The sequence below is a fragment of the Drosophila arizonae genome, chromosome 5 (genome assembly GCF_054131065.1).
Source record: "Drosophila arizonae isolate 15081-1271.41 chromosome 5, UAZ_ARI_1.0, whole genome shotgun sequence".
Lineage (NCBI taxonomy): Eukaryota > Metazoa > Arthropoda > Insecta > Diptera > Drosophilidae > Drosophila > Drosophila arizonae.
The window spans coordinates 19511508-19537802 of NC_142925.1; the positions used below are offsets into that span (position 1 = coordinate 19511508).

Below are 26295 nucleotides of genomic sequence, written 5' to 3' on the forward strand. Positions count from 1 at the left end.
CGCATATCGAAAGCAGACTCATCGATAGTGGCGGCCATTGAGCAGTATCGCTACGATTGGCTCGCTCTGAAAATAAAGTGCAATATTTTTTCGCTAAAAGTGCAATACATATATAGACCATTTGCGGATCTGTGCTACACACAATGTCGCTGACTATAGTGAAATATCGAAAAACAGCTGATGGCGTTCAGCCCATTACGCCCACCATGATATTTAGACCTAAAATTGAAGTGCAGCAACAGCAAGCTGTCAAGGTATAGCACACATATCTATATACTAACTTAATGCTACCACAAACAGCTGTTTCGAGGCGGTCCGGCAACGCACTGGGCGTTCTGATTACATTTAAGGAATATTAGAATACAATTTGTGTATTATTTTATTGAAACTGAAACTGAACAATGCATTACAGAAGATAGCAGGCGGCAGCATTGCGCTCGGCAAAATACCTGCCGGAGCTATCATCAGGACAAGCATGAAACGAGCCTCGACCAGCGCCACAACTCCAGGTTTATCTAATTTTCCGATTATTGTAAGCACGACTTACATTACCAAGTTTATATATCTTCCGTAGCATCTGCGTTGGCAAAGGCTCCCAAGTTTGTGAACCAATCGAGCGGCGATGGCAGCTCATCTTCTCCCACGCTCTCCTGGCAAACGTCCTCACCGTTGATCAACATAAGAAAGGAATCTTTAGGCGCTGCAATTAGTTCACTGCCGCCCAATACGATTATAAAAGCAACCACCAGACAGCCGTTAGCCACGTCCAACAGCCCAGCTGCGACTGCAGGCGCAATGGCATCAGTTCCAGCCGCAGCGCCCGCAGTCACATCTGCCGTGCGTCAGGCGGTCTTCCTGAAACGCGATATGCCGCAGCGCACGATGCGCAGCATGACTCTGGGATCCATTGACATGGCATCCACATTGCACCTGGGCGTGTCCAGCGCCCATTTGCCGCTTTTCAAGCGCCACATATGCAAATACGCAAATCTCTCACATCTCGACTGCTGCATAGCACTGCGAAAGCTGCGCCTCAACGAGCCCTTTGCACTGCTCGCCGAATTCTTCGAGCTGAGCGAGCTGGAAGTGGAGCAAACCTTTAAGCATACGATTGTCAAGCTGGCACGCTGCCTGCGACCCCTGATTCGCTGGCCGGACGCCAAGCACTACTCTGAGCGCCTGAAGCACATGCCGCTGGCGTACAGGGCGAACATGTTGCATGTGCGATCGGTGATCGAGTGCGTGGAGACGGATTTGAGCGAGAAGCTGAACTTTGGCTGCGGCAGCTACAAGTTTATACTGTGCCTCAACACGAATGGTGAGTGGTTTGACGACATTTGAGCTATACAGCAATATAAGTGGAAATTACTCCTCAGGTATTATAAGCTATGTCTCGGACACCTATCGCGGCGACTGCGATGATCTGCAATTGTTTGAGGCTAGCAACTTCAAGGATGTCATTCCCAAGTACCTAACACTGTGCGCAGAGCCAGGCCAAGCCGTCAAGCGCTTGCCCAAGACTAATGCTGACGATATCCTAACAGATGAGGAGTACGAGGCACAGGACGAACAGGAGCCCAAGCCCATATTAAGCAAATATGATGAGCAACGCCTGGCTGGTCAACTGGCCAGCATGCAGTCTCTCTCCGTCTCGAATGGAGCGCTCACCTCCACTCGTGCACCACAGCTGCAGCTGCCCACGTTGCGCGTGAATGAGCCCGCCTGTCGCTCCCAGCTGCGCCAAGCGATCGACACACTGCGAGAGTTCAAGATGCTCGATCACTGCGCCGTGCAGCACGCCCCTCTGCTGGGCTATCTGAACGAGATGTTGATTGTGGCCGCTGCACTGTACAATCTGCAGCAGCAGTAGGAGCAGCTGTAGTGCTGCAGACGCTCAAACACTGAGCGAGATGCTGATTCATTGCGGCTGCAGCATGGTTTTATCTGCAGCAGCAGTTGGAGTAGCTATAGCAAATATTTAGCTTAAATTTAAACTAACGCCTGTTTTAAGGTTGTTACACGCCCAATTATGTACACAAATTGTTAAGAATACAAATTGAATTTTTTACACTGAAACATGTCTGAGAGTATCACTTGATGTTCTCACAGCGATTTGAAATCGCTGACCCTTAGCCGCTAGACAAACGTAGATGTGTATAACGAGTTTGTATTTTGTTTTCATAACATTTCATGTCTTTTGTATTTTAGATTTGCATGGCTTATTCTACAAGTTAACTGAAATGCCTGACGGCCTGCTTTTAACCACTTGCTTTAAATCTATTTGTGCAGCTGTTTGATGCTTCGTTTGCTCGCCGCCTTTGCCAATCGCTCGTGTTAATAGCCTTACCAGTTGATAAACTTAAAATAGTTAATATCGCATAGTAAAAATAGTAGAGAATTAATTCGCGACTTTTAAGTATAAATTTATTATTGAGACATTTAAAGGGCCCGAAAAAAAAAATAACTTTTTGCTTTAAGTTTTTCGCTTGATTTTTTTTAGTCTTTGTCTTAATGAAATATTTTTTTTCAGAATTTAATTTAAGTGTATCACAAATTTCCCATATCTACTTAAGATTTCGCATGATTTTTGGTGTTAGTCTTCGATTCTGAACTAATGACAGCTGTTTATCTGGCGACTTAAAGGCCTTTTCAGTTTGGCGACAGCAAAGCTGATGATTCATTTCAGCTAAAAATAGCTGTTAAAGTTCGTATATCATAAATCAAACTCGTGTCAGAATAAGCTATCACTTTATTTTCATCATATATATTGCTAACTATGGGAATTTTTATATTTCTATATATAATTCAAACTATGGGAATTTAAAGATAAGCAGTGCTTAATGAAAAAAAAAAAATTGGGGAATTTCTAAATTATCAAACTAATTGGAAATATCCAAATCAAGTAATTGTTAATTTACCTTTTTCTGTTTGTTTCGATGTAAGGCGATATACATACATATTATATTGCTTTATGAATTTTAACATTTCTGAAATAAATATATATTTGACATATATATTATGCAAAATGAATTCTTTATTAAATTTAAAATAAAATAAAACAAGTAAGAAAGCTCCAGTCGAGACTGCTCGACTAGGAGATACCCTGAACCCTCCAAGCTGATATTCTAATCATTCTGCACTTCTTTTATGCACACATACATACACATGCATCCACACGCACGCATAAGCCTGCGCTCTGCTAACTGCGCAGTAAGCAGCGACTGCGCTTGGGCTGCGCTGCAGTGTGGGCAATATTATGAGAATTTATTTGTTAAATAATTTCTTTTGTAGACATACGATCTTAATGAAACTTTTAGAGCGTAATCATAAGGTGAATATGTGTGTATATTCCAAAGCCCAAGTCTCTAGTATTTGAAATACGCTTTTTACAAAAGTGAGGGTGAGGGGGTGAATTTAAGGGTGGGGGTAAATTTTAAGAAAAACCGAATTTGTATAAATTGCATATAAGCATACATTAAAAATTTGGAGACTCTAGCAATAAGGGTGTAGAAGATATAATTTTATAACTGGTTTTCGATAAGGTTTTTTATCGATAAAAAAGATCGGGATGAGTTATCGATTTTTAATGATAAACTTGATATGCGCGCTGTAATTACGGACATTTTAAAAAAAATTTGAAGTCTCTAGCTCTTATATCTTCTGAAATCGACGCGTTCATACATACGGACGGACGGACGGACGGACGGACGGACAGACAGACGGACAGGGCCAAATCGACTCAGCTCGTCGCCCTGATCAAGAATATATATACTTTGTGGGGTCTGCCACGCCTCCTTCTGCCTGTTACATACATTTCAACAAAACCATTATACCCTGATTTCCCATTTTCAATGGGTTCAGGGTATAATTAGAGAATGAATGAACATGAGAATGAAGTTCTAGACGTTGTCACACATTCAACACCGTTCCGTAATGTGGGTTTATATGTTATTAACCAACTAATTCACCCTCTTCCCAGAAATAAGAAATATATATATATTTTTTTGTATTATTTTGCTTTATTCACGGTATAAAGATTACATAAGTAAGCTAAATACATATATATAGTAAATATATGATAAAATAGATTTAACGAACGTTTCCAATGAACTAGCCGCAAATGCAAAGCAAAAACTTATATATATATATATGTAGTATAATTATCAAAAAAAAGAACAAAGTATGAGCAAAAATTATGCAATTTTTCAACATATTTGTTTCTTTGTCTTGGGAATGTATTCGGGGGGTTTAAAATTTTTACTTCATAACTAGGCGCAATGTCAAATAGCTTTTTATATTATTCTCGTATTTCGTTTTGGATCTCAATGGGTTTTGTCTACGGGCCTGGAATGGTTTGAGCTATTTAGCTTAGGCTAAATTTAATAATTAAAAGCTTGCTTAATTCATAAGTGACTTTTGCATACTAAAATACACAGTAGTTAGGTTTATCATCATCAAGTATTACAAAGTATATTATGCCTGCCGCAGCTAAAGAATATATGTAATATATATACATATATATGGTATATATATATGATATGGATCTGCCAGCCATTTAATAGTCGAACCTTATCGTTTGTGCGCTTCGTGTAAAATAATAACAAGTACGGTGTTTCGAATGCTGGGTGCATGATATGGTCTGGATTCTGGGCATCTCAGAGCTTCTGTATGATTTCGAATTTCTTTTTCAGATCGACGCTCTCGTTCTTGGGATCGTACTTCTTCCTGGAGGCCAGCTTGGCGCGCATTTCGGCAACGGTCAGCGGCAAATTCAAACTGCCGGCACGATTCGTGCCTGTCGCTGGCGTTGTGGGCATGGCACTGCCATTGCCATTGCCCATGACATTTGTGGTGCCATTGGTGGTGGTGCTGGTGGTGGTGCTGCTGCTGTAGACGCTGCCATTGTTGTTCATGCTGGCCACCGTGGCTGATGGTGGCGGTGGAGTGCTCATCATTTTGCTGTTGTTGTTGTTGTTGCTGCTGCTGCTGATGCTGTTGTTGTTGTTGTTGTTGCTTGGCGATTTGCTGCCATTCTGCGCTGAGACTGGGGCGACGCCAACAACCGGCGCTGGCGCCACAGGCACACCCCTGTCAACCACATCCATGTCGCTGGCATTCATTGTGCTGCCGCTCTGAGTGCTGCTCGCATTGGAGACGCGCTTCATGCTGGTCACACTGATGCTGCTGATGTTGGCGCTGGCGCCGGGCAGCTCCTGCTTGGTGCCCTCATAGCTGGGCGGACTGCAATTATTATTATTAGTAGCATCGCCATTGCTTGCCGGCGTCGGCGATGTTGATTTCGGTGGCATTTCGTTCGCCTTGCCATCCACATCGATCAGCAGCAGTCGCACCTCGTTGGCAATGGCCTTGATGCGCGCCACCACCTGCTTGTGTGTCTCGCTGCCAATGGAGACGCCGTTCACCTCCAGGATGCGATCGCCCTCCTTCAGGCCAGCTGCCTCGGCTGGCGAGTTCTCGTCCACCTTGCCAATGAACTGGCCCGGCTTCACCTTCTCCGAGTGCAGATTGAAGCCATAGCCATCGAAATCCGGCCGCTTCACGATGTGACAGACTTTCGTCACGCCCGGCGGCAGTGTGGGCGGTGTGGGCGTTTTGGGCGTGGTCGGCGTGGACATGACTGCAAGTGGAATGGAATATATACAAAGAAATTCGATTAAATGTTTAATTGTATAAAATAAACGAAAGACTAAATAAAGACTTGAATTACTACACAAACAACTATATTATATTTATATATTATTTACTGTTGGTTCTGCCTAATCCACGTTCGCTTTAATCTCTCGAGCTGCTACAAATGAAGCAATTCAATAGCAATGACTCAATTTGATACTCCAAACACTCACGAGTCGCTTAGTGTTCTAAATGAGCTCTATGATATGAGCTCGTTGCAATTGACTCGCCTCAGCTTGCTTTATTCTGCTTCTTTTCTTTCAGAGCTTGAAATGTTAAAATATTATTGTGATAAAAGGTAAAGAAATTCTATATTATTTATGGCTCCAATAAACAGCTGAGGGTGTTGGAGAATATTCTCAGAGTAATTTGTTAGGCTTTGTAGTCTTAACCGCCTTTGGCTTATCACTCGCGCATGTACAAACTTGAAATTATGCACTGAACGTGTTTAGGCCAGGTTAATTCAATTGACCCATTAATGAATTCGTAACATGGCCAACAGCTGCAGTTCTTGCTTATCTGCTAAAATATTGCCTTTGTTACTCTTTTGCTAAACATATTGACGACTTTTGCTATTTGTTTTCAAGTAAACCAAATAGAAATTCCACTGACATGTGCTCATGGGTCAGAATGCCAATTGTATTGTTGGGGGCTCTTATCGTGGGCGTTACGTCAGGTAACGTGATTTTCGGCATATATTTGGCACTTCCATTGGTTGCCGTTAAGTACAGGTAATACCATGAGTTGCCACAATGCAACTGAATAGGCTGTGGAACAACTATTCAATTGATTATTGAGCTTACCTACGCGCATATTTCACCTGTCAGAAAAGGTTCTGTTATGTTTGGCCAACAATTGCTGTCAACTTGAAAAGTCATGTAAATAAATTTTTGTTTCAATATATTATACTAGCTGGCCCGGCAAACGTTGCATTGCCCTCTATATTATTTCTAGGTAAAAAATTGTTGAAAGCTATGTTGTTCAGGTTGGGATACACTCTGATTAATTTATTAATCGGATTTTCATTCAAGCGCCTTGTAAAGGACATTCTTCGTTTTTTGGTCAGGTGCAAGAACAAATAATGCGGATGGTTTGCCAACACGTGAGCTTGCCACGTTCAATTGACCATGAGAAAAACACACATTTTCTAGATTGAGGCCACAAATAGTCAAAGATTGGCCCTGTGACTTGTTGATCGTCATGGCGAAGGCAAGACGAAGCGAGAATTCAAATAAATTCAAAGGGCATATCTTTTGAGATCATCGGAATCCTAGGAATAAGAACTTCCTCATCTTTAAATTTTCCTTTGAGTATCGACGCGTGAATCACATTGCTCATCAGTTTTCTTATCACCAAACGCGTTCCATTGCACAGTTTTGGTTGGTTTAAATTTCTAAGCATGCAAATCTTGGAGAATTGCTCTTTTCATAGCTGTGTTCATTTCTTGACGCCGGTCAAGTTGTTCTTCCATATTGCCCATGAAGTATATTTGCAAGAATTTTTGCTGTGCATCTTCAATAGGTTGCAATGATCCAATGCGATGGCAAATCTGGCCTTGAATCTTTAAATTCAAAGCCATAGTTATAGTTAGATTTACAAACACTTTTTACATAAATCTAACAAACTACATTATTCCAAAATTTTTTTTTTTATTTTTTTTTTTTTTTTTTATTTTGACAGTCATAGAAAATAACATTTTTAACGTAAATTACCTTAAATGTCGGATTATATCCGTTACCAATAATTTCCGCCCCAAATGAAGTCATTTGAAAACAGGCATTGTATTTTTGAGTGCTCGTTAGAAAATGTCGTGATTCTAGTGTTTCGCCGTAAAGCAGGGAACGCAATGCTCTGGTGGCGAGACCACTAATGGCAATGTCACTTTACCACTAAGGCAGCACAAACCGGGCGTTTCACCAGCAAACTTCAATGCGCCACAATGCTGGCAAACAACGTCCATTGGACCAATGCAAACTAAACGATTCAAGCTGTAATCAATGGTGCAATCATATCGAAACGCTGCTCGATTCAAATCAATCCTTGAACCATTTCTTATTGCCATTTCACGGGCTGCCTCTCTTTGAGAAGCACGAATTAAGGCCCTTCTTCCCTGGGTACTAACGCGGAGCCTTTCTCGGGCGATTTCTCGCTCTTCGTCAGATAATTGACTCGCGCTATTCCGTTGCCTAATTGCATTATGGGTCCGCCGGGAAAGATTAGATCTTCTAGGACGCGGCATTCTTATTAATAGTAATACTGCCCTCGCACAAAACCATATAAAACAATCGAGAAATATAAATATAAATAATTTACACAAATTTATGTTTGAGACAAACAAATACCTGAACTTTCGAGATATTTAGCTTTTTTTAATTTTTTCAGATTTTTGATTTGAAATATTTATAAAGTTTAAAAGTCCAAAAATATAAAAAGCCAAAAATACACTTTTTAATAATTAACTTTTTTTTTTTTAATTTCGAATTTTTAATTTTTTAATTATTTTTTGAACAGTCAGGTTTTAATCTATTGATTTTTTTTTTTGAATTATTGCCATTTCACGGGCTGCCTCTCTTTGAGAAGCACGAATTAAGGCCCTTCTTTGCTGGGTACTAACGCGGAGCCTTTCTCGGGCGATTTCTCGCTCTTCGTCAGATAATTGACTCGCGCTATTCCGTTGCCTAATTGCATTATGGGTCCGCCGGGAAAGATTAGATCTTCTAGGACGCGGCATTTTTATTAATAGTAATACTGCCCTCGCACAAAACCATATAAATCAATCGAGAAATATAAATATAAATAATTTACACAAATTTATGTTTGAGACAAACAAATACCTGAACTTTCGAGATATTTAGCTTTTGTAAAAGTCCAAAAATATAAAAAGCCAAAAATAAACTTTTTAATAATTAACTTTTTTTTTTAAATTTCGAATTTTTAATTTTTTATTTATTTTTGATTAGTCAGGTTTTAATCTTTTGATTTTTTTTTTTAATTTTTTCAGATTTTTGATTTGAAATATTTAGAATGTTTAAAAGTCCAAAAATATAAAAAGCCAAAAATACACTTTTTAATAATTAACTTTTTTTTTTTTTTTGAATTTCGAATTTTAAATTTTTTATTTATTTTTTGAACAGTCAGGTTTTAATCTTTTGATTTTTTTTTTTGAATTTTTGCAGATTTTTGATTTGAAATATTTTTCTTTTTGATTAGGAAAAAAATTTTTTTTTGTTGAATAGTCTTTTTTTTTTTTTTTGTTGAATAGTCTGGCCTGCTCGAGGCTGTGCCGTAGACTGACTGACTACATTTGTTTATTTACTTCTACACTATTGTCAAAACTGTCACTGTTACCAAGCCTACTGGGTATAAAAAAAATTTGAACATTTGGGGAAAAAACCGCGTTTTTCAAGTATTCGGCAAATTTTTTCAGTATTTTTAAGACCCTATACTAAACTCGTTGCGGAGACAAATCCAACAAATCAAAAACCATGAAAATTGGTCCAGCAGATCTCGAGTTATAAGTGCTTGGACACTTTTACACAACTCTCTTTTATATATATAGATTTATAGGACTATTTATTCAATGAGATTTAAGAATTAGGAAGTTAAATAATAATTGAGAAAATAAATATATAGAATCTGAGTCTAATGCTTTATTCTTAACTAAAAATCGTAGTATAAAATTAAAAAAAAATTATATTGAATTAAGTTTCCTTAAATAGAGAAAAATATTTTATATGTTTTAATTTAATTAATGTATTTTTTTATATATTTATTTATTGATTATTATAATTATTAATATTATTATTTTTTTTTTTTTGTTTTTGTTTTTTTTTTTTTTTTTTTTTTTTTTTTTGACGAATATAATATATCAAATTTGTTATACTTACATTTGATATGTTATTCATTCTTACATTTAATTTACCCAACACTAAAGTAAAGTGGATTTAGCTAGAAGAGCTTCATTATAAATATCTGATTAAATGATTCGATTTGCATCTCGTTAGCTAACACAAATTAAATTGAAGCGAATTCTTCCAGCGCACAGTCTAATAATAACTTTTATTTTTTTCATTTATTCAAAAGTTTCAGAACTTTTTAACAGCATAATAAAATTCTGAGAATCGTTAAGCTCGACTCAGCTAGACTTTAGAATAAAAGCAGCGTTTGGCTGAGAAGAAAATTCCTTTAATGGATGCATATACAACATATATATATGATTAGTAAGGAGAGTGTAGAGTGTGGATTAAGGAGAGTTTTAAGAGCTGTCTATATATACATTGGTGTATATATAGAGAGCTCTAAAAGCTCCACTTACTCTCTACCCTCTCTTCTGTATTTCATATCGATCTCTCTAAACCTCAGCTCATAATAGATCATATATATGCTGCCGTTGCTTTCCGCGTATCAATTATCTGATTGCAATTATATATATTTGTTTTTTATTAATATATGTTTCTATTTACTTTTTTGCTGCTGCTTGTGACGTTTTTGCGAGATGTCAGTTCCGCTTCCTAAAACAACGAACAGTACTAAAAACCTACATACGTACATAATATACTATGTACAATTGCTATTATTATTATTATTGGTATTATTTTTGGCTTGATTCTCCCGCTATTCGTTGCTCATTTCGCTTCATTGTTTACCTTTGCTGTAGTATTAAAAATCGCTTACTAGAGAGGGGCTGAGAGGGTGGGGGGGACGCGTTGAATTTGATTGTCTGGCTGGCAAGTCAAGGTCGTCTATTGAGCGCATCTTAAAACTTGAACAACAGAATTTTTATATAATGAATTCAGCAAGCAGCATGAGAAGGGGTCACAGGGGTGCAAGGGGGCGGGTCGCCATTCAACAGAACCGATCAGAAAAAGCAAATGTTAATTCACAGGGCTTCAATTACGAGTTTTTACCTGCCCCCCGTTTCGTAGCCATAAATCTTACAGGCATTTGCTTCCCAAAGCTGATTCACAGACAACAAATAAATGATTATGTATAAAAATATGTTTATTCAGTTTCCCCTCATCTTCTTCTTCTTCTTCTTAGTTGGTTGTTTTATAATTGAACTTCAAGCGTAAATAAATATAAAGGAAGTGCCGCAACGAAATACCAGCTGCGAGAGCTGTTTTCTTGACATTTTGGGATTGTACCTGTTCAGCCGTAAGTTCAGGGTCATTGGAGTTCTAAAAGGCTTTGAAGTTAATGCGCTAGCACGCAACAAAAAATGTTTGCCTTCATAATAAATATCTAAGAATATATACATGTATGTGAAAAGCCTGCGATGAAATGTTTTTAAGCTGATTTAAGATAACTTAAGCAGATTTGTGCGAATGCTTTAGATGAATTAATTGGGCAGAATATTTTTCGAAGAAATTAAGATAAGATAATACTGAGAAATTTATAATAATTCCTGATTATAAATAATATATAGAAAGGAATTAATATACGATAATAAAAAATATATACTAAAGAGTATTATAAAGAATATATAGTATAATATATAATATAATATTAAAGGGTTTTAATAGGATAGAGATTAGATAAAACAATAACTTTAGTAGAATTTAATTGAATAATTTAATTGAAAATATGTATTAAGTATCCCAAAAATACATTTTCAGTATTTAAAAAATGCTTGATAGCTACAAAATATTCATAAAAATTCATATATATCAATATTTATCATGAATACATGCTTATTAATTTAGCATTTAAATTATGCATAAATTTGAATATAATAGTAAATAAACATAGATTATCAGAAATGAAATGAAATAACTTAATTATATATTATAAATGGCGAAAATAAAAAATCATTCTTATATTGCTAAGAAGCTTAAAAACTTTTTATACATTGCTAATAGACAATGATTTTTTTTTTTTATTAATTATTATATTTATATACAGATGTACATATATTTATATATAAGTATTATCAATTCTCAACTAACTGAAGTTAAAAAAAATAAAATAAAAATAAACAAAACAACAAAAAGTTTATAAAGCTTTGACATGAAAAACAATTTAGTAAACAAATGCCAAATATGTTGTATAAAATGGGCATTTCAATAATAGTTTTTGTTACTAATGTTAAATAGATAAAAGACTGTTAAAAGAGTATTCAATTTTATATACAATATATATATTATTCATAAAGTTGTAGGAAAAATTCAGAATTTTGCTGGACAGCACTCAAGCTTTTGGGGCTTTTTCAATCAAGTCCCCCTCAGCCCCCACCAGAGTTAAGGAAATGTGCGCAAAACTTTAATTGAATTTGCAATCAAGCATGAAGTACACACACACATTCATAAATGCACACAATGGAGAAATATGCCCCATTTCCCCCGCCCCCTTTGGCTGCCCACGTCTTTGGAGCACAGTGAATACCCGCATGAACGGCTACGGGCGACAACAGCCTCCCATTGTATTTGCTGTTTGTTTATTTAAGCGGTTTCTCATCATTAAAACAAATTAGCCGTTAGGCATCAGCACATGTAGTAGCACAGGTAGTTTGTCAGTCTGTCTGTCCACCTGTCCGCCCCAATGTCCGATTCTATATCCGTCTACGTCTACTCACCACTCTGAGCGCACATGACAAATGCGCTTTAAAAAAACACAGAGACATTTGATTGCCGTTAAAAACTATTGTTGGAAATATTTAAACACCGTTCGCAAAAGCTTCAAGTGGGGTATATACTACTGTAAGCACCGTGACTCGAAAGTTCTTATTGAGAAGAGGGAGAAAGAGAGAAAGAAAAAGAGAGACAGAGTTCCCAGCGATATATTTTGGAATTCAAAGTATGACTCGAATCTAGCAGTCTAGTTAATGAGAAATGTAGGGCTCTTTATCAATAGTGATGTAACTTTTTATTATGCTGGAAACTTTCGATTGTAATTTTGTTATCGGTTTTATTATATTTTCCTTTGCGTAATTTTCGTCATGCTCTGCGTCTGGCTGAATGTAATTCATTACGCCGTCATTACATCCATATAGAGGGTATTCGAAGTATATAAGCATAAGTTGGAGTCTTGAAATTTTGAATACATATTTGCATATACTTTCAGCAGAAGAGAGTTTGAAGATAATTAGCATATAACTATACTTTAATATATAATATATCTATAATTTCTATCATCTTTAAGCGAGAATCTTTAAGTTGTAAAAATATAACATAAATAAACCATAATATAATTTCTATAAATTTTAATAATCTTCAAGTTATATTAGTAGTAGATCATCAACAATTGGCATAAGATAAATATTTATTTTCAAATAAATGTAGTTTTTCTGGATCCTTAAACGAGTATCGTGCAGTCAGTAAGGCCTGGCCATAACGTTCTCACTTGTTTTCTTGGCGATTTTAGCGGACGTGTTGCACAATTAAACGGAAACTCGTAATGCGAGAATGGCTCGCAACATATTTGTAAATATATAGTTTATGCACATACAATATACATACATACAATATTTGTATAGCAGCGTCAAATCATAATTTGCATTTATTTGGTGTTTTTGAGAAATACTTTTTGTTAGCTCGCAAATTAATTAGCTCGCTCGTGTCGCGCGCTACTTTAAATCAAATATTAGCACGTTCTCAAAAGCCTCATGCAAATTGAAACTGATAAGCGAGCTATAATAAAGGAAGTGCCGCCCAAGCCCCGCAGGGCAACACACTGGAATTTAGTATTAGATAACTGAACCGAACCGAACGGGGCACAATTTCAAGTAACTATTTTCGTACATTATGAGAAATAACCTAAGTACATATTGTTCTTGAATTCGTTTCGGGGGATTTCAGTTGACATACTTTGGCTGAGAGTTGACATTATGAAATGAATTGTTTGAATGAGTATTATGACGTTCATATGCTCACAACATAGCAGCGGAATGAGTCATTCCCCTGAGATTCATGAATAAGATCTAAGCACCTCAGGGAAAATTTATTGTAGCCGGAGATAACAAAGTCATGAATGAATTCGCATGGCTAGCTGAAAGGGCTTGCTTGGATAAATTTATTTATTTAATTATATTTAGATAAATAAAGAAAGTTGTCTCTAAAATTTTATTTTAATTTGCATTTTGTATAATTATAAATATTATCTCACATATTATTAAAAATATATATCAATTAAATATCGATTTTTCTTTTTGCATTTTTAAGCATGTGGCATCTATATCAAACCATATTGAAGTAAACATCTTTTAATTAAAAGCGAAGTCTGATGACTGCGAGCATTGATAACCGCAGCAAAGAATTGCAACAGATAAACAAGCTACGTACATACATACACACATACATATAAAAACCATATAGATAATAATAAAATTATAAGTAGGTAAGACCTTAATCTATAAATAAAGTAATATCAATCTTAAGAGTGCGGGAAACGTATTGAAAAGAGGCTGACGTCCTGAATACGGAGATATATTGAAAGATCAATATAATCACATTTTCAAAAGGTTTCCATATATTATCCATTTTATTATTATATAGCCAAGATATCTGTATAGATTATCACAGTTTATATATCTTTGTTTGCTTTTGCTCTTCTTTATGATAATCGGGCATCATTAGAGGTAGACTTCATATACTAAGTTCATTGCTTTATTACAATTACTATATACACTTACAATACAAGATATGCTCAAATAGCTGAAACTCTATATTCATATAATTATCTGCCACAACAAAACATACGAAACGCTATTTAGACATTTTCCACATGATTGAAGTATAACTAATCAAATAGGTGAGATAAGTAATCAAAAAAAAAAATTAAATAAAATAAAATAAATAAAAATACAAATGCTTTACTTTTCTTATATATCAACTATCAACTGTCAAATAAATATTTACAAATACATTATATTTATGTACACACACATATATATATATACAAATATCTATAAACGATGGGTAATCAATTGCATAAATGTGAGCTATTGGACAACAAATTCAACCTCAAATAAAATACATAAAATTTGACCTAGAGAAAACGTAAAGTCGATTATAAATGAGCTACATTAGTTTACGTTGTCTGCCACAATAAATCCTTAGCAAAGCCATCAACAGCTAAATTCAAAAAATAAAAATAAAAGTAAATAAATAAGTAAACGAAAATCGAATAATAATTTTGAAAGCAAAATATAATTTTGTTGCCTTTCGAAATAGTAGTGCAATTAACTCAGCTGCAGAGCGCAAAAGCGCAAACGTCATTTATAAACAGTAAAATTATATAAGCCCTTCACATTTTTTCAAATGATGCATCACGAGCTATTTAAACTCTCATGACAATAATTATTTACAATACAACAACTGAAACAAAGAAAATACGAAAAAGAATGCCGATTATCAGAGTTCCAAACCAAAAAAAAAAAAAAAAAAAAAAAAAAAAAAAAAAAAAAAACAAGTAAAAAGACCACGTAATAAATTAAACAAATGCTGACGACATTTCCTTGCTTTCAAGTGCTTTGCCGAGATCTTCTATATAAAATGCTCATAACTAGGTGAAGTGGCCAGAACTTTCACTTCATATATTATAGAAAAACACATGAATTCCAGTGTTAAACTGACTAATTAGCAATTGGAGTTGGGTGTGCGCATGTTACGTGATCACACTGATCGGGTAGATCAGCCAGTATAGCATTTGCTTCATCTCTACAGGCGGTGCTCAATTTGGTCATATGCTGCCCATAAAAATGGCCATATATACGTGTTTACGGATCAGGCTACTTATTATTCTCAAGTGGCAATAAAATTGTTTTCTTTTTAAATGTTACTCAACAGCAAGAGCTAGCGCTATATGTGAGCCAGTATTGGGAAATGTGTGTGCAACACCTATATTAATGGAAGTGCATGAGTCGTGATCAAACAGAAGCTGCATTACTGTTTTCTCTTCTTAACTCTCTCTTAACTCTTAACTAACTTAATATGACAAGATTTTTGGGAAGTACTGAAAACTTACAATAGATAAAACTTACAATAGACATGATCGAGCTCTCATAGATAGATATTATAGAACTCTTTATTAAATAACTCGATAATATCTATTTATCTATGAATACTCATATCATATCTATTGTAAGTTTTATCGATATACTCCTCATTTGAGACTATTGAAAATGGCTAATCAGTCTATAATGGTTTTGGTATAAAGCTTGTAATGGACAGAAGTAGGCGTGGCAGACCGTATGTTTATATTTTTGTTCAGGGCGACGAGCTAAGCTTTATTAAGCTCTGTCTTTTCCTATATGCGTATGCTTGAGCGCGTCGATCTCTGAGCCCACAGAGGCTAGAGATTCGAATTTTTATTGGAATATTGGTTCATAGAAGAGTCTTCACTAGGCTTTTTCTTATTTCTTCAATTAAACATTATTAGTTTAGCGTCACACAAAGGACTTAACATTCCAATAGCTCCACATTCCAACGGCTATCGAATCACTTTGTTAACTTTTATTATGATTTATGTTTACTTCGCCTTTGTTTTTCTTATCGACAACAACTTAATGCAGATTTAATTTAGTTGGCATGCCTCAAAGAGCACTCAAAATAAAAAATGTCTATATTTATTTATTAGGCAAGAATTTGAACTCTTCATTTTCAGTGTCTAGGCTGTAAATTATCTTATCGCGCGCCATGCGGATTTTCATTGAAGCGCAAGCAGCTCGCTGAGATTTGAGCATTTTACACTGAAAACAATTAATAAGAGTTTTTAAAGATGACGTCAAGAAAAATAAATGGAGCTTTGTAAGTGAGCTGACAGTTTTGATTAGCACCTGGTTGGGTTACTTTTCATTTTTTGTATTATTTATTATTTACTTATTTAATTATTATTTTTTTTTTCTTAATTTCTTTTTTTCTCGTTTTTTTTTTCTTTTGGAAAGTGCAATTACTCGCACTCAGTCATGAATCACTTACAAAGATCTTCACACATTGCCCTCGGGCAGCGAGCGACAAAAACTCATTAGCAGCTCTCATGATGCGCCCGACGAAGAGACCCAATCGCTGGGGCAGAGATTGTCGCCGTCCCTTGGTTTCTGGCTGAGTGACTGGCATTGAGAATGGTTAGCAAAGTTTTTCTTACAGCCATGGGAAACTATGTGTGAAACTGGTTATGAATATTGTAGATGCCCTGTAGCATAAGGCCAATGGGTCTATTTTTTATTTTTATTTATTTTTTTTTTTTTTACATTTTAGAAAATATCTTTGTCAAAGTTGACAATTCATATTAAGCATTTGGGTCAACTAAGAGTCTACTATATTAAAAGCTTCTTGTTTTGCTCTAATGGAGATTTCACTTAACATTTATGATTATAATATGATAGCACAAGAATATCATCATCTTCCTATGATCTCTCTCCTGTCTCTTAAGTACTTTTGGTAGACTCAAATGCGCTCCCCTGCTGCTGCTTTTTATAGGGCATTCCATTAGTCTATCTATGATAGTTCTAAATATTTTATACGTCTCTCTTTCCCTCTCTCTGCCTCTCTAATTGTACGTTTGATATTCAATGACAAATGCAAACAATGTGACTGTGACCCGTCACAGCCCCACACTCTGGCAGCAGCCACCTGCAGCGCATAATTTGCAGGCAACTCGAGACTGAAGATCATCTCAAGATCCGATCCGAGCCGATCCGCGCCCCCATCGCCCAAGCAAGCCAAGCCAAGCACACACACATGCATACAGCTGTATATCGTCATTAGCATTTAGCACATTAATCCAACTGCGGCAATGATAAATAATGAACGTAAATAAATGTTGTTTTTTTTTTCTCATTTTTTGAGATACCTATTAATTAATGGTAAACAAAAGTGTGCAAATAAAGTAAAAATAAAAATAAAAAATAATAAGAAGTTATATTTAATGCGTAATTGGTTTTAATAAAATTATTTTGAGCGTCAAGTCTGTAAACTGTGTGGGCTGCGCGGATGAGATCATCTCGAAAGCATCGAAATCTGATCGTAAATTCAAGTTACAATCTTTCTACATGAAAACTATGTAGATGCTTTATTCATCACTTTGTCGGGCTTCTCATAAAAGATATAAATATTTTATTTTACATATTTAAGGAATTGCATAAATTATTAACAAATACCAGACTTTAAATGCAAATGAACTCTAAATATCTTTTTATTTCATTGTGTAAAAATAAACACCCGATTGAATTAATGCGAATGTCAACGAATCTCGATCATTTACGAATACGATTGATCGGATTAAAATTATTTTTGTTATTCATGATTAAAATTGTTATTGAGGTAAAATATTGTTATCATATTTTATGAAATTATTTCAAGTCAAATATCGCTTTTTGCGCCTGGCGAATATCGGATACCGCTCTTATTAAACATCGCGACAAATCATACTGAATATCGTATCCAGCACATATCGAATATTGTATGCCGCTCATGTTGAATATCGTATGTTTCTATATACGACTGGCGAATATCGGATGAAACTCATGCCGAATATCGTTGGCAGCTCAGCGAATATCGTATGCAAGTCGTATCGAACAATGTTTGCCGCTCATGTCGAATATCGTATGCAGCTCATAGTGAATATCTAATGCAGCAAATATAGCAAATATCGTATGCTGTTTGTATCGAATATTGTATGCTGCTCATATCGAATACCGAATGCTGCTCGTATGCGACTCAAACGAATATCGTATGTAACTCATAGCGAATATCGTATGCAACTCATGGAACATGTAAAATACCCCATGTAAAATATCCTAAGCCATAATCCATACGAATATCGTATGCAGCTTGTATGAAATATTGTATGCTGAAATATCGAATATAATGCAGAATTCATATTAAATATCGCATGCATATCATAACGAATATCTGATGCTGTTTAATTGAAACATTAATTAATTATAAAATTAATTATGTTATATTTATCTTTATCTTATTTCTTCTCACTTAAAGTAATTTCTGTTGAAACATTTAACGAAATAACGCACGAAAAGCGTTGTGGAATCTCGTAAGAGAAATCTATGAGAAGTTCATGCGATACCATTAGATAAGTGCTCATGAAACTTACCCATCTAATTATATTCTTAGAGTGAGCTCGAGCTCTTGGTCTTGGTTTACCAACTGGGCGTATTCGATAGTTAATCAAATACAGCAAACAGTTCTAAAAGAGATAAAACCCAATCTATTTTGACTACACAAAAACCGCATTAAAAACTGAAAGCGGCGACAATGAAAATTTGTAAAAAGAAAGAAACGAAAACTAAGCGATACAAAATAGAAGACAATGGAAAGAACAAATGTACAATAACAATTTTGTATTGTTGTTGTTGTTGTTGTTTTTGTGGTCAAAAACTTAACACAAATAGTTAGTACCAGGCGCGTATCTCTGAGATACATACATATATACATAGAGAATGCCAAACGGACGACATGGGCAGTGTGCGGATACTTTTAGCACATACTACAATAACAAACAGCAGCAATAACAACAACAACCACAAGAGAAGTAATAATAAAATGTATAAAGATCTCGTCTGCCTGCGAGCCCAGAGCGACGTAAGTCTCGCCGCTTAGAAGCTGTGCAGAGACAGAGGAGCAGAGGGGCAGACGGACGGAGGGGCAGCGGGGAGATACTTTTCGTATACTTTTCGTATCTGCAGCTTGGATGCCACAAACTGGCTGCTGGCTGACTGGCTGACCGCCTGCCTGGTTGCCTGACAGCCTGCTGGTTGGGTTCAGTTTTGGTTTGGGCTTTGGTTTTGGTTTCGGTTTGGCCTGTTCTGAGAGGTTGGTTAACCAAATTCATTTTGAAGCTGCCTCAAAAATATTTCGTGCATTCGGTTTGCCGAGGGATTCTTATTTTTTGTACGCTGAGCTTGAGAAAATAAAAATTGATTCTAGAACCAGTTTGTGGCTCGTCTTGTGACGCTGTCTATATATATATATATATGTATATATATACACATATGTGTGTGTGTGTGTGTGTGTGTTGGGTTTTGTACTTGTTTGGCTCTGCTCTTTTTAGGCGTTTCTCGTCTGCTCTTTGACTGTCTTTTAAAAAACAAAAAAACAACTTGTTGGCATCTCTCTCTCTCGCCCTCTCCCTCTACCTCTCTCTTTGTCTTTCTCCTTCTATGCTTTTTTTGTCGTTTATAAAAAGCATATTTTTTTGTATTTTTTGGTTGTTGCTCGCTTTCGTTTTCGTTTGTTTTGGGGCGTTGCAGCCGACGAAAGGGTCCATCCATTTAATTAAGCAGATATTTCTTTGGTATAAATTATGCATATTTCCAACATAAAGGAAAGAAATAAGTAACGAAATTCGAAAGTTCCCCGGATCGAAACGCGTTTAACCAAAAACCGAAACGGACAAATTTCTAAGCGTCATCGATCAGCATAAGCTTAGCTTGAAATTTTGTTTATATAATTGCCGATGCAACAAAAGTTTCTGTTTATCTTCATAGAAATACAGCTCGGGTTCTCAAGACCTTGACTGCATATGAAAATTGATTGCTAATAACTGTAAACTCAGGAAAATACAACCTGTTAACAATGTAGCGAACTGAGAAATTTCTATAAGTCGATGTAAAGTTAAATTAACAAACTTTGGTGGAAATTATGAGTGTGTGTCTGTAATATTTATAGCGCTGCTATCTATCTATTTTTATGTGAGAGTTATGCCTGGGGCCCATATTGTTTACAGCTTTCCAGCAATTGTTCACATATTCACATGCCACTCAAAATGAGTTACATGCAATGCAAAAATTTTTACTGAATAAATATGGGAATTTTATGACTAGCCGCAACTACATTTATAACAGTTAAGCATTAAGAAACTTATATACACTTTAAACTTTGCACCCAAAGATTATTGAGGTATTGAAGAAGATTGCACATGCCATAAAGATCCGAGTAAAAAATATAAAAAATAAATAAATTAATGATTATTTAGTTTGTGAATCAAGCAAAAGTTATTTAACAAAGCTTAGTCAATAGATGAGTAAATATACAGAAACTTAGCTTCTATATAAGCATGTCTGTATAACTTGTTTCATTCAAAGCTGACGGAACACTTGCATGCCTCTTTACGCATGTGTTTGTATATGCATGTATATGTGAAAATAGAGGTTCATTTTAATATTTCTATTAAAGAATTTAGTTAAACTAAAATATATTTTTATATTTTTAAATTTCTGGCTCATTCCACAGTAGAGCAACAAAGATCTAGATAGAAGAGAATGATGAAATCAGCAGTGTGAAAATATTATTAGACTTTCGGTAAGTGTCAGACCCAATAACCGGAAACTAAGTAAGTAAGCAGTTGAAGTAGTTGGCTAGGCTGATTAAGGCAAGGTTAATGGCCAATGCGATTAGTCAGGCTATTTGGCAAAGGAAGCGAGAAGCGTGATAAGCAAACATTTAGTATTTCAAGAATTCTAGATATCATAAATGACAAAGTGTAAATAGATCAATTATAGCTTCAATTTACAATGAACTAGGCAAGCTACTCTAAAAAGAGAATGGAATATATTTGTTTTTGTCGTTTGCAATAAACACATATATGTTATAACTTAAGTGTATTTTCTTGAATTCCATAATAGCGCATTATGATGTCATTTATGTTTGAGTGCAACTTTCTCACTTGTATTTCCATTATCATTTATTCAAAGATCTTTTTATAATCTAATTCTAGATGTCAGAAATTTGTTGACTTCATTTTTGGAAATCTAGCTATCTTTATTAGCACATCTCGATGCGGATGCAGAGGAATGTGCCAAAATGCGATAGTCCATAACGGTAACGTGTTAAATACTAAACTTGATCGCTTAACCACAGCCAAGAGAATAAATTAAATTAGCATAGATCTAAAGCAAAGACCGAGTGCGACTGATAACAGTTGTAGAGCCAGTCCAAGTGGGGGAAAACACACTCAGAGGGAGAAAGAAAGAGAGAGAAAGAGAGACAGAGAGAGAGAAGAAAAGTGTTTGAAAACCAGAAATACACGCGACAAAAATGCACAACTCAAGAAATCAGGTGAACTAAACCGGTGAATTAATAAAAAAAAAAAAAAAAACAAAATAAAATGAAAAATAAAAAAACGCGTTGACGAAACCTGCTCCGAGGCATAGCTGAAATTCCAGCCAAGATCGTCGTGGAGGGTAGTGCGGCGTGGCACTGGCACGCCTGCGCCATGAAAAACCCCAAGACAAGTAAAAAGCGAATTGTAAATAGACTAAACTAACTATAGGAAAGTCGACAATGAAATACCCTAAGAAATAGGTGGGCAGGAATAGGCATATATATAGTATTTTAGTAATATTTCGATCAAATATGCAAGTAGAATACTTAAAATGATCATTTACCAAGTTAAATGTTCTTACAAATTTAGGAGAATTTAGTAAGCCCCAAAAATGCAATTCAAGAATTACAAATAAATAATAGATAAATATATATGTAAAAGAAAACCCAGCTAAAGATCTAATATTTTAGTTAGGAATCTTTAAACAATTATACATTATTATATATTTTCATTGATATATATTGCATTATCGTTTTTTTTTTTTTTTTATTTAGATAATTATTGAGATTCTAATTAAATCTTATCTAATAAATATTCTATCAATAACGTAACAAAAGGTTGAAGGAAATATTTGAAAATATTACGATAATATTATTATATAGAAAATTGAGTCATAAATAAATAATAAATTATTAATCAATTGAAAAATAATATATAAATGAATTAAAAATAAATAATTCTGACCTTCAACAATAGCATTCCGATAATTTTTTTTGTATACAAAATAGTATAATTATATATTATTATTGCATATAATGGATGATCAATCATAATTGACATTAAAAAGAAGTTTACCCATATTTATATATTATATAGATAAGAATATAAATACTTTATGTGGTCAACATAGCTCGTGATAAAACTGTAATTCCCTCTCTAAGTGTCCAGGTACAAAAATACCGAGAAATGTCTATATATAAGTATCTGTATGAAATCGCATGCATGTCGCATTTGGCCTTATGCAATGTGCAACAGAGAGAGCGAGGGAGAGAGAAAGAGAGAGGGTGGGCTGCAAGGGGACAGTGTTGGACAGCGGCGTGTGCATGAACGTGGCAACAAGACTAATAACACTGACAACAACAACGACAACAACAACAACAACAACGACAGCACACGCAACAAGCGGGGCATAAGGAGCCGTAACAGAGAAATAAATCAAAACAATTACGGATTATGCAAGTTGTTGCTGCCGTTTGGTTATGGCCATTAAAAGCAGTTAACAGTTAACAGGGCAACACATTTTGCTATGGTTAAAAAATGTTTAATGTTTATTGCACATTTAGTTTATTTAGCGTGCGGCTTTTAAGGTTGATTGCTCACAGAAACAAAAACAGACAACAAAAAACAAAAACAAACAATTTTGAGCCGTATTGCGTGTGCCAATAATACAGCTAACAGAAGAGATAATAATAATATATATATATATATATGTATTTATATACATTTACTACTAATTGTTTTTGCTATTGAAAATGCATTTCGTTTTTGCTGCATTTAGTTATATATAATTAAGTGCGCGCACCCAAATTCACTAACATATATAATTTGAGTCAGTGCGCCTTAAACTGTTTTTAAAGCTCTCTTAAAATGCAATTTAAGAAAATGTAATTATTTTTTAATATGCATCGAAATTAGAAATAATGTGTCAACACTTGGAAAAAAAAACAAAAATGTTAATTTAAATGAACATTTATTTTCTCAAAAACTTATTGCTTTCCTTTTCAAGTGGCGGCGTCTCAAACTGTGCGGAGCCTTAAAACATTAACTGAACTTAAAAGCCTAAACAAACAATATACATATAATAATATATTATATTTACGTCCATTTCATATAATTGCGAATATATATCAAATTATCAAAAATAATTAAATTTAATTTATTTATACTGAGTGCAAAAACGAACAAAATAAAAAATAATTAATTTGTATTATCAAATCTAATTCAGTTTCATAAATTTCCATTTCAGTTTGTGGTACGATTCCCATTAAATTTATTTGCTGGCCCCTCGAGCACTGAGCAGGACTTTAAAACTATGCCAAGGCCGTGCGACATCATTGCCGTACAGTTTGACATGCATAGGCAGGCATTGCATAAACTTTTTCGCTTCCATGCAGTTTTGCATGCAAATTGTGCGTTTGACAGCTCCTCAACTTACCGCTTAAATAAACAATCCGTTAATATGAGCGAGTATGGGTGAGCGCACGCGTACGTGTGTGTGTGCGAGTCTGTGTTTAGTTTAGTTTTGTTGTTGGCAAAAGTTTTAATGCCCTTGCTATTTATAGCTTTGTTGTTACGGCTGTGCACTGTTTTTCTTTTTTTTTTTATCTATTGCTCTTTAAATTGTATTTAATTTATTTTATTCAATTGTATTTGATTCAATTTCTGTTTTCTTTACGTATTTCGCATGCACACCTACACACATGCAAATTCACGTACGCACAGGCGAACTGATGTTTGGAGTCGAAATCAATCAACAGCAAAGATAAGTGAGAAGTGCGCGAGTGACAGAGACAGAGACAGCAACGGCGAAGGCAACGGTAACGGCGACGGTGACGGCGAAGGCGGCGACAACGGCGAAGGCGAATTGCGAAGATAAAGTGTGAGACGCATGCGCACGTAAAATAATTTGTAGCTGTTGTTGTTGCTGCTGCTCTTTTTGTTTTAGTTTTTTTTGTAGTTGTAGTTGTAGTTGTAATAGTAGAAGCAGTAGTAGGTACTCTTGTTGTTATTTCTGCTTTGCTCTCGTTCGTCGAGTTCTTTCTACTCACGTAGCGCAATCGAATGTCTCGCGCTTCAACGACTTAACCGTTTTCGCGGGCGAACTGATACTGATTGTGACCGGGCCAACGGCGCCACTTCAAGAGGGCCAGTCACCAAAAGCCACAGGTGAGCTCAAAGCTTGCTAGAGATGGTCGGTTGACAGTGAATATCGTATATATATCGTATATCGTTAACGGAAGAGCCAAAGCGAATTATTAAGACAAGTCAATTAAGAAACTAGTTATAAAATATACATATGCTTATTACTATTTCGTGTTAAAACATGGCTATTGAATTTAAATGAATTTTGTATTCAGGTGCTTCTGCTATCATTAGATCTCAGTGACGCTCATCACTAGCTTAAAACTTGAAATGAGAGTGAGTGGCGCTGAAACTGGAAAGCGAGTGACTGATGAAGGGAGAGAACTGGAAACAGCTGTTGCGAGCAATCACAATCACACACTCGCACAGACACACACACACACACATACACACACACATACACACATACACACACATGCAGCATACTTTTAGGTGAGCCTATCAGCGCACTACAGACAAACAAATGTGTGTACATTGTATTTCCCATGCCATTCGCTCAGCGCTCTCAATTAAATTGATAACTCATGCACTTGCTTTCACTCTTGCTCTCGAGCATTAATGCCCATTGTCTGTGCCGAGCTGAGACCCGCTTATCAGCAGTAGCCAACGCTGTTTCCAGCTGACTGCTTCATCTGTATGGCATATCAATTTGTTTGAAGGATTCACGAAGTATGAATGCATATGAGTTTTGCATGCAGTTGCGTTGAGTGGGGGGCGGGGGAGATGCAGGCAGAGGCGAAGGTGGCGTTGGAGGTGTCGGCACAGGGAACGTGCCGCTGCATATGCAGACGACATTTTTTGACCAGGCCAATGCGATTCATTGAAAACAAGTACCATTCAAATACAATTCGAAGACAATTGACAGGCGACAGTTGGGATAAAGTCGAGTTATAGAGGATTCAAGAATTTTTGAGGGAAGTAAAGATGAACAATATAAATAAATCTATAAAAATAAAAACCTATTAATAATAACGAAAATTTAATAAATAATAAAGAAATAATTAATGAAACTTATACTAATAAATATTACAAATTTACATCAATAATAATAGTAATAATAGTAACAGTAATAATTTTTGCTTTAATATAAAATTTATTAAGATTTTAAAATGAACTGTAATTAAGTGGAATATAACATACTTTTAGGTACTTACAAAAATGTTTTCTTATTTTAATATAAATTAAACTTAACTACAAATCAAATATAACTGAATATTAACAATACTATTAAAATAAATAATTCAATAATAATACTTTATAAATAACGGCAATAATATTATCTACTGATCCAATATATTATAAATGTAGTTATATAGACTTTATTACATGTATTTCATTGCATTTCTTTTCCAGCCTTTGGGTGCAACATTTTGAGCCGCAACGTAAAACTCCTTCGTGGTTCCACTCTTTGTCGCCAACTGTACTTTTTGCGGTGTTGACAGTTGACAGTTGGCATTTTGAGTGGTTGCTGACGTGTGCCATGGCCATGATTGATCGGGGTAGCTGGTCAGCTTATGGAATTTATTTAATTTCCGTATGACCACTGAAGCAGCAGCAGCAGCACAGCCCCAGGCCCAGTCCCAGTCCCGGGCCTGGGCCCAGCTTCCCCCGGGCTCGGACTCAATTTTCAGGGACAACACGCCCGCATACACACCTCCAACTGGCATTTGCCGTGTGTAGGCAACA

At 35.5% G+C, this 26295-nt stretch overlaps 2 protein-coding genes across 2 annotated transcripts; one reads left to right on the forward strand and one right to left on the reverse strand.

Moving 5' to 3' along the window:
* Positions 1-12: 12 nt before the first annotated feature.
* Positions 13-2076, forward strand: Camp (Cathelicidin-like antimicrobial protein). Its single transcript, XM_089471554.1, has 4 exons — positions 13-254; positions 413-509; positions 575-1318; positions 1377-2076. Exons 1-4 carry the CDS (start codon positions 144-146, stop codon positions 1868-1870), a joined length of 1446 nt encoding a protein of 481 aa, XP_089327680.1. The 5' UTR covers positions 13-143; the 3' UTR covers positions 1871-2076.
* A 1921-nt stretch (positions 2077-3997) lies between these two features.
* On the reverse strand, positions 3998-24606 carry LOC108616336 (uncharacterized). Its single transcript, XM_089471555.1, has 2 exons — positions 23903-24606; positions 3998-5638 (listed from the first exon to the last, which is right to left on the reverse strand). Exon 2 carries the CDS (start codon positions 5634-5636, stop codon positions 4656-4658), a length of 981 nt encoding a protein of 326 aa, XP_089327681.1. The 5' UTR covers positions 5637-5638; positions 23903-24606; the 3' UTR covers positions 3998-4655.
* Between the last annotated feature and the right edge of the window lie 1689 nt (positions 24607-26295).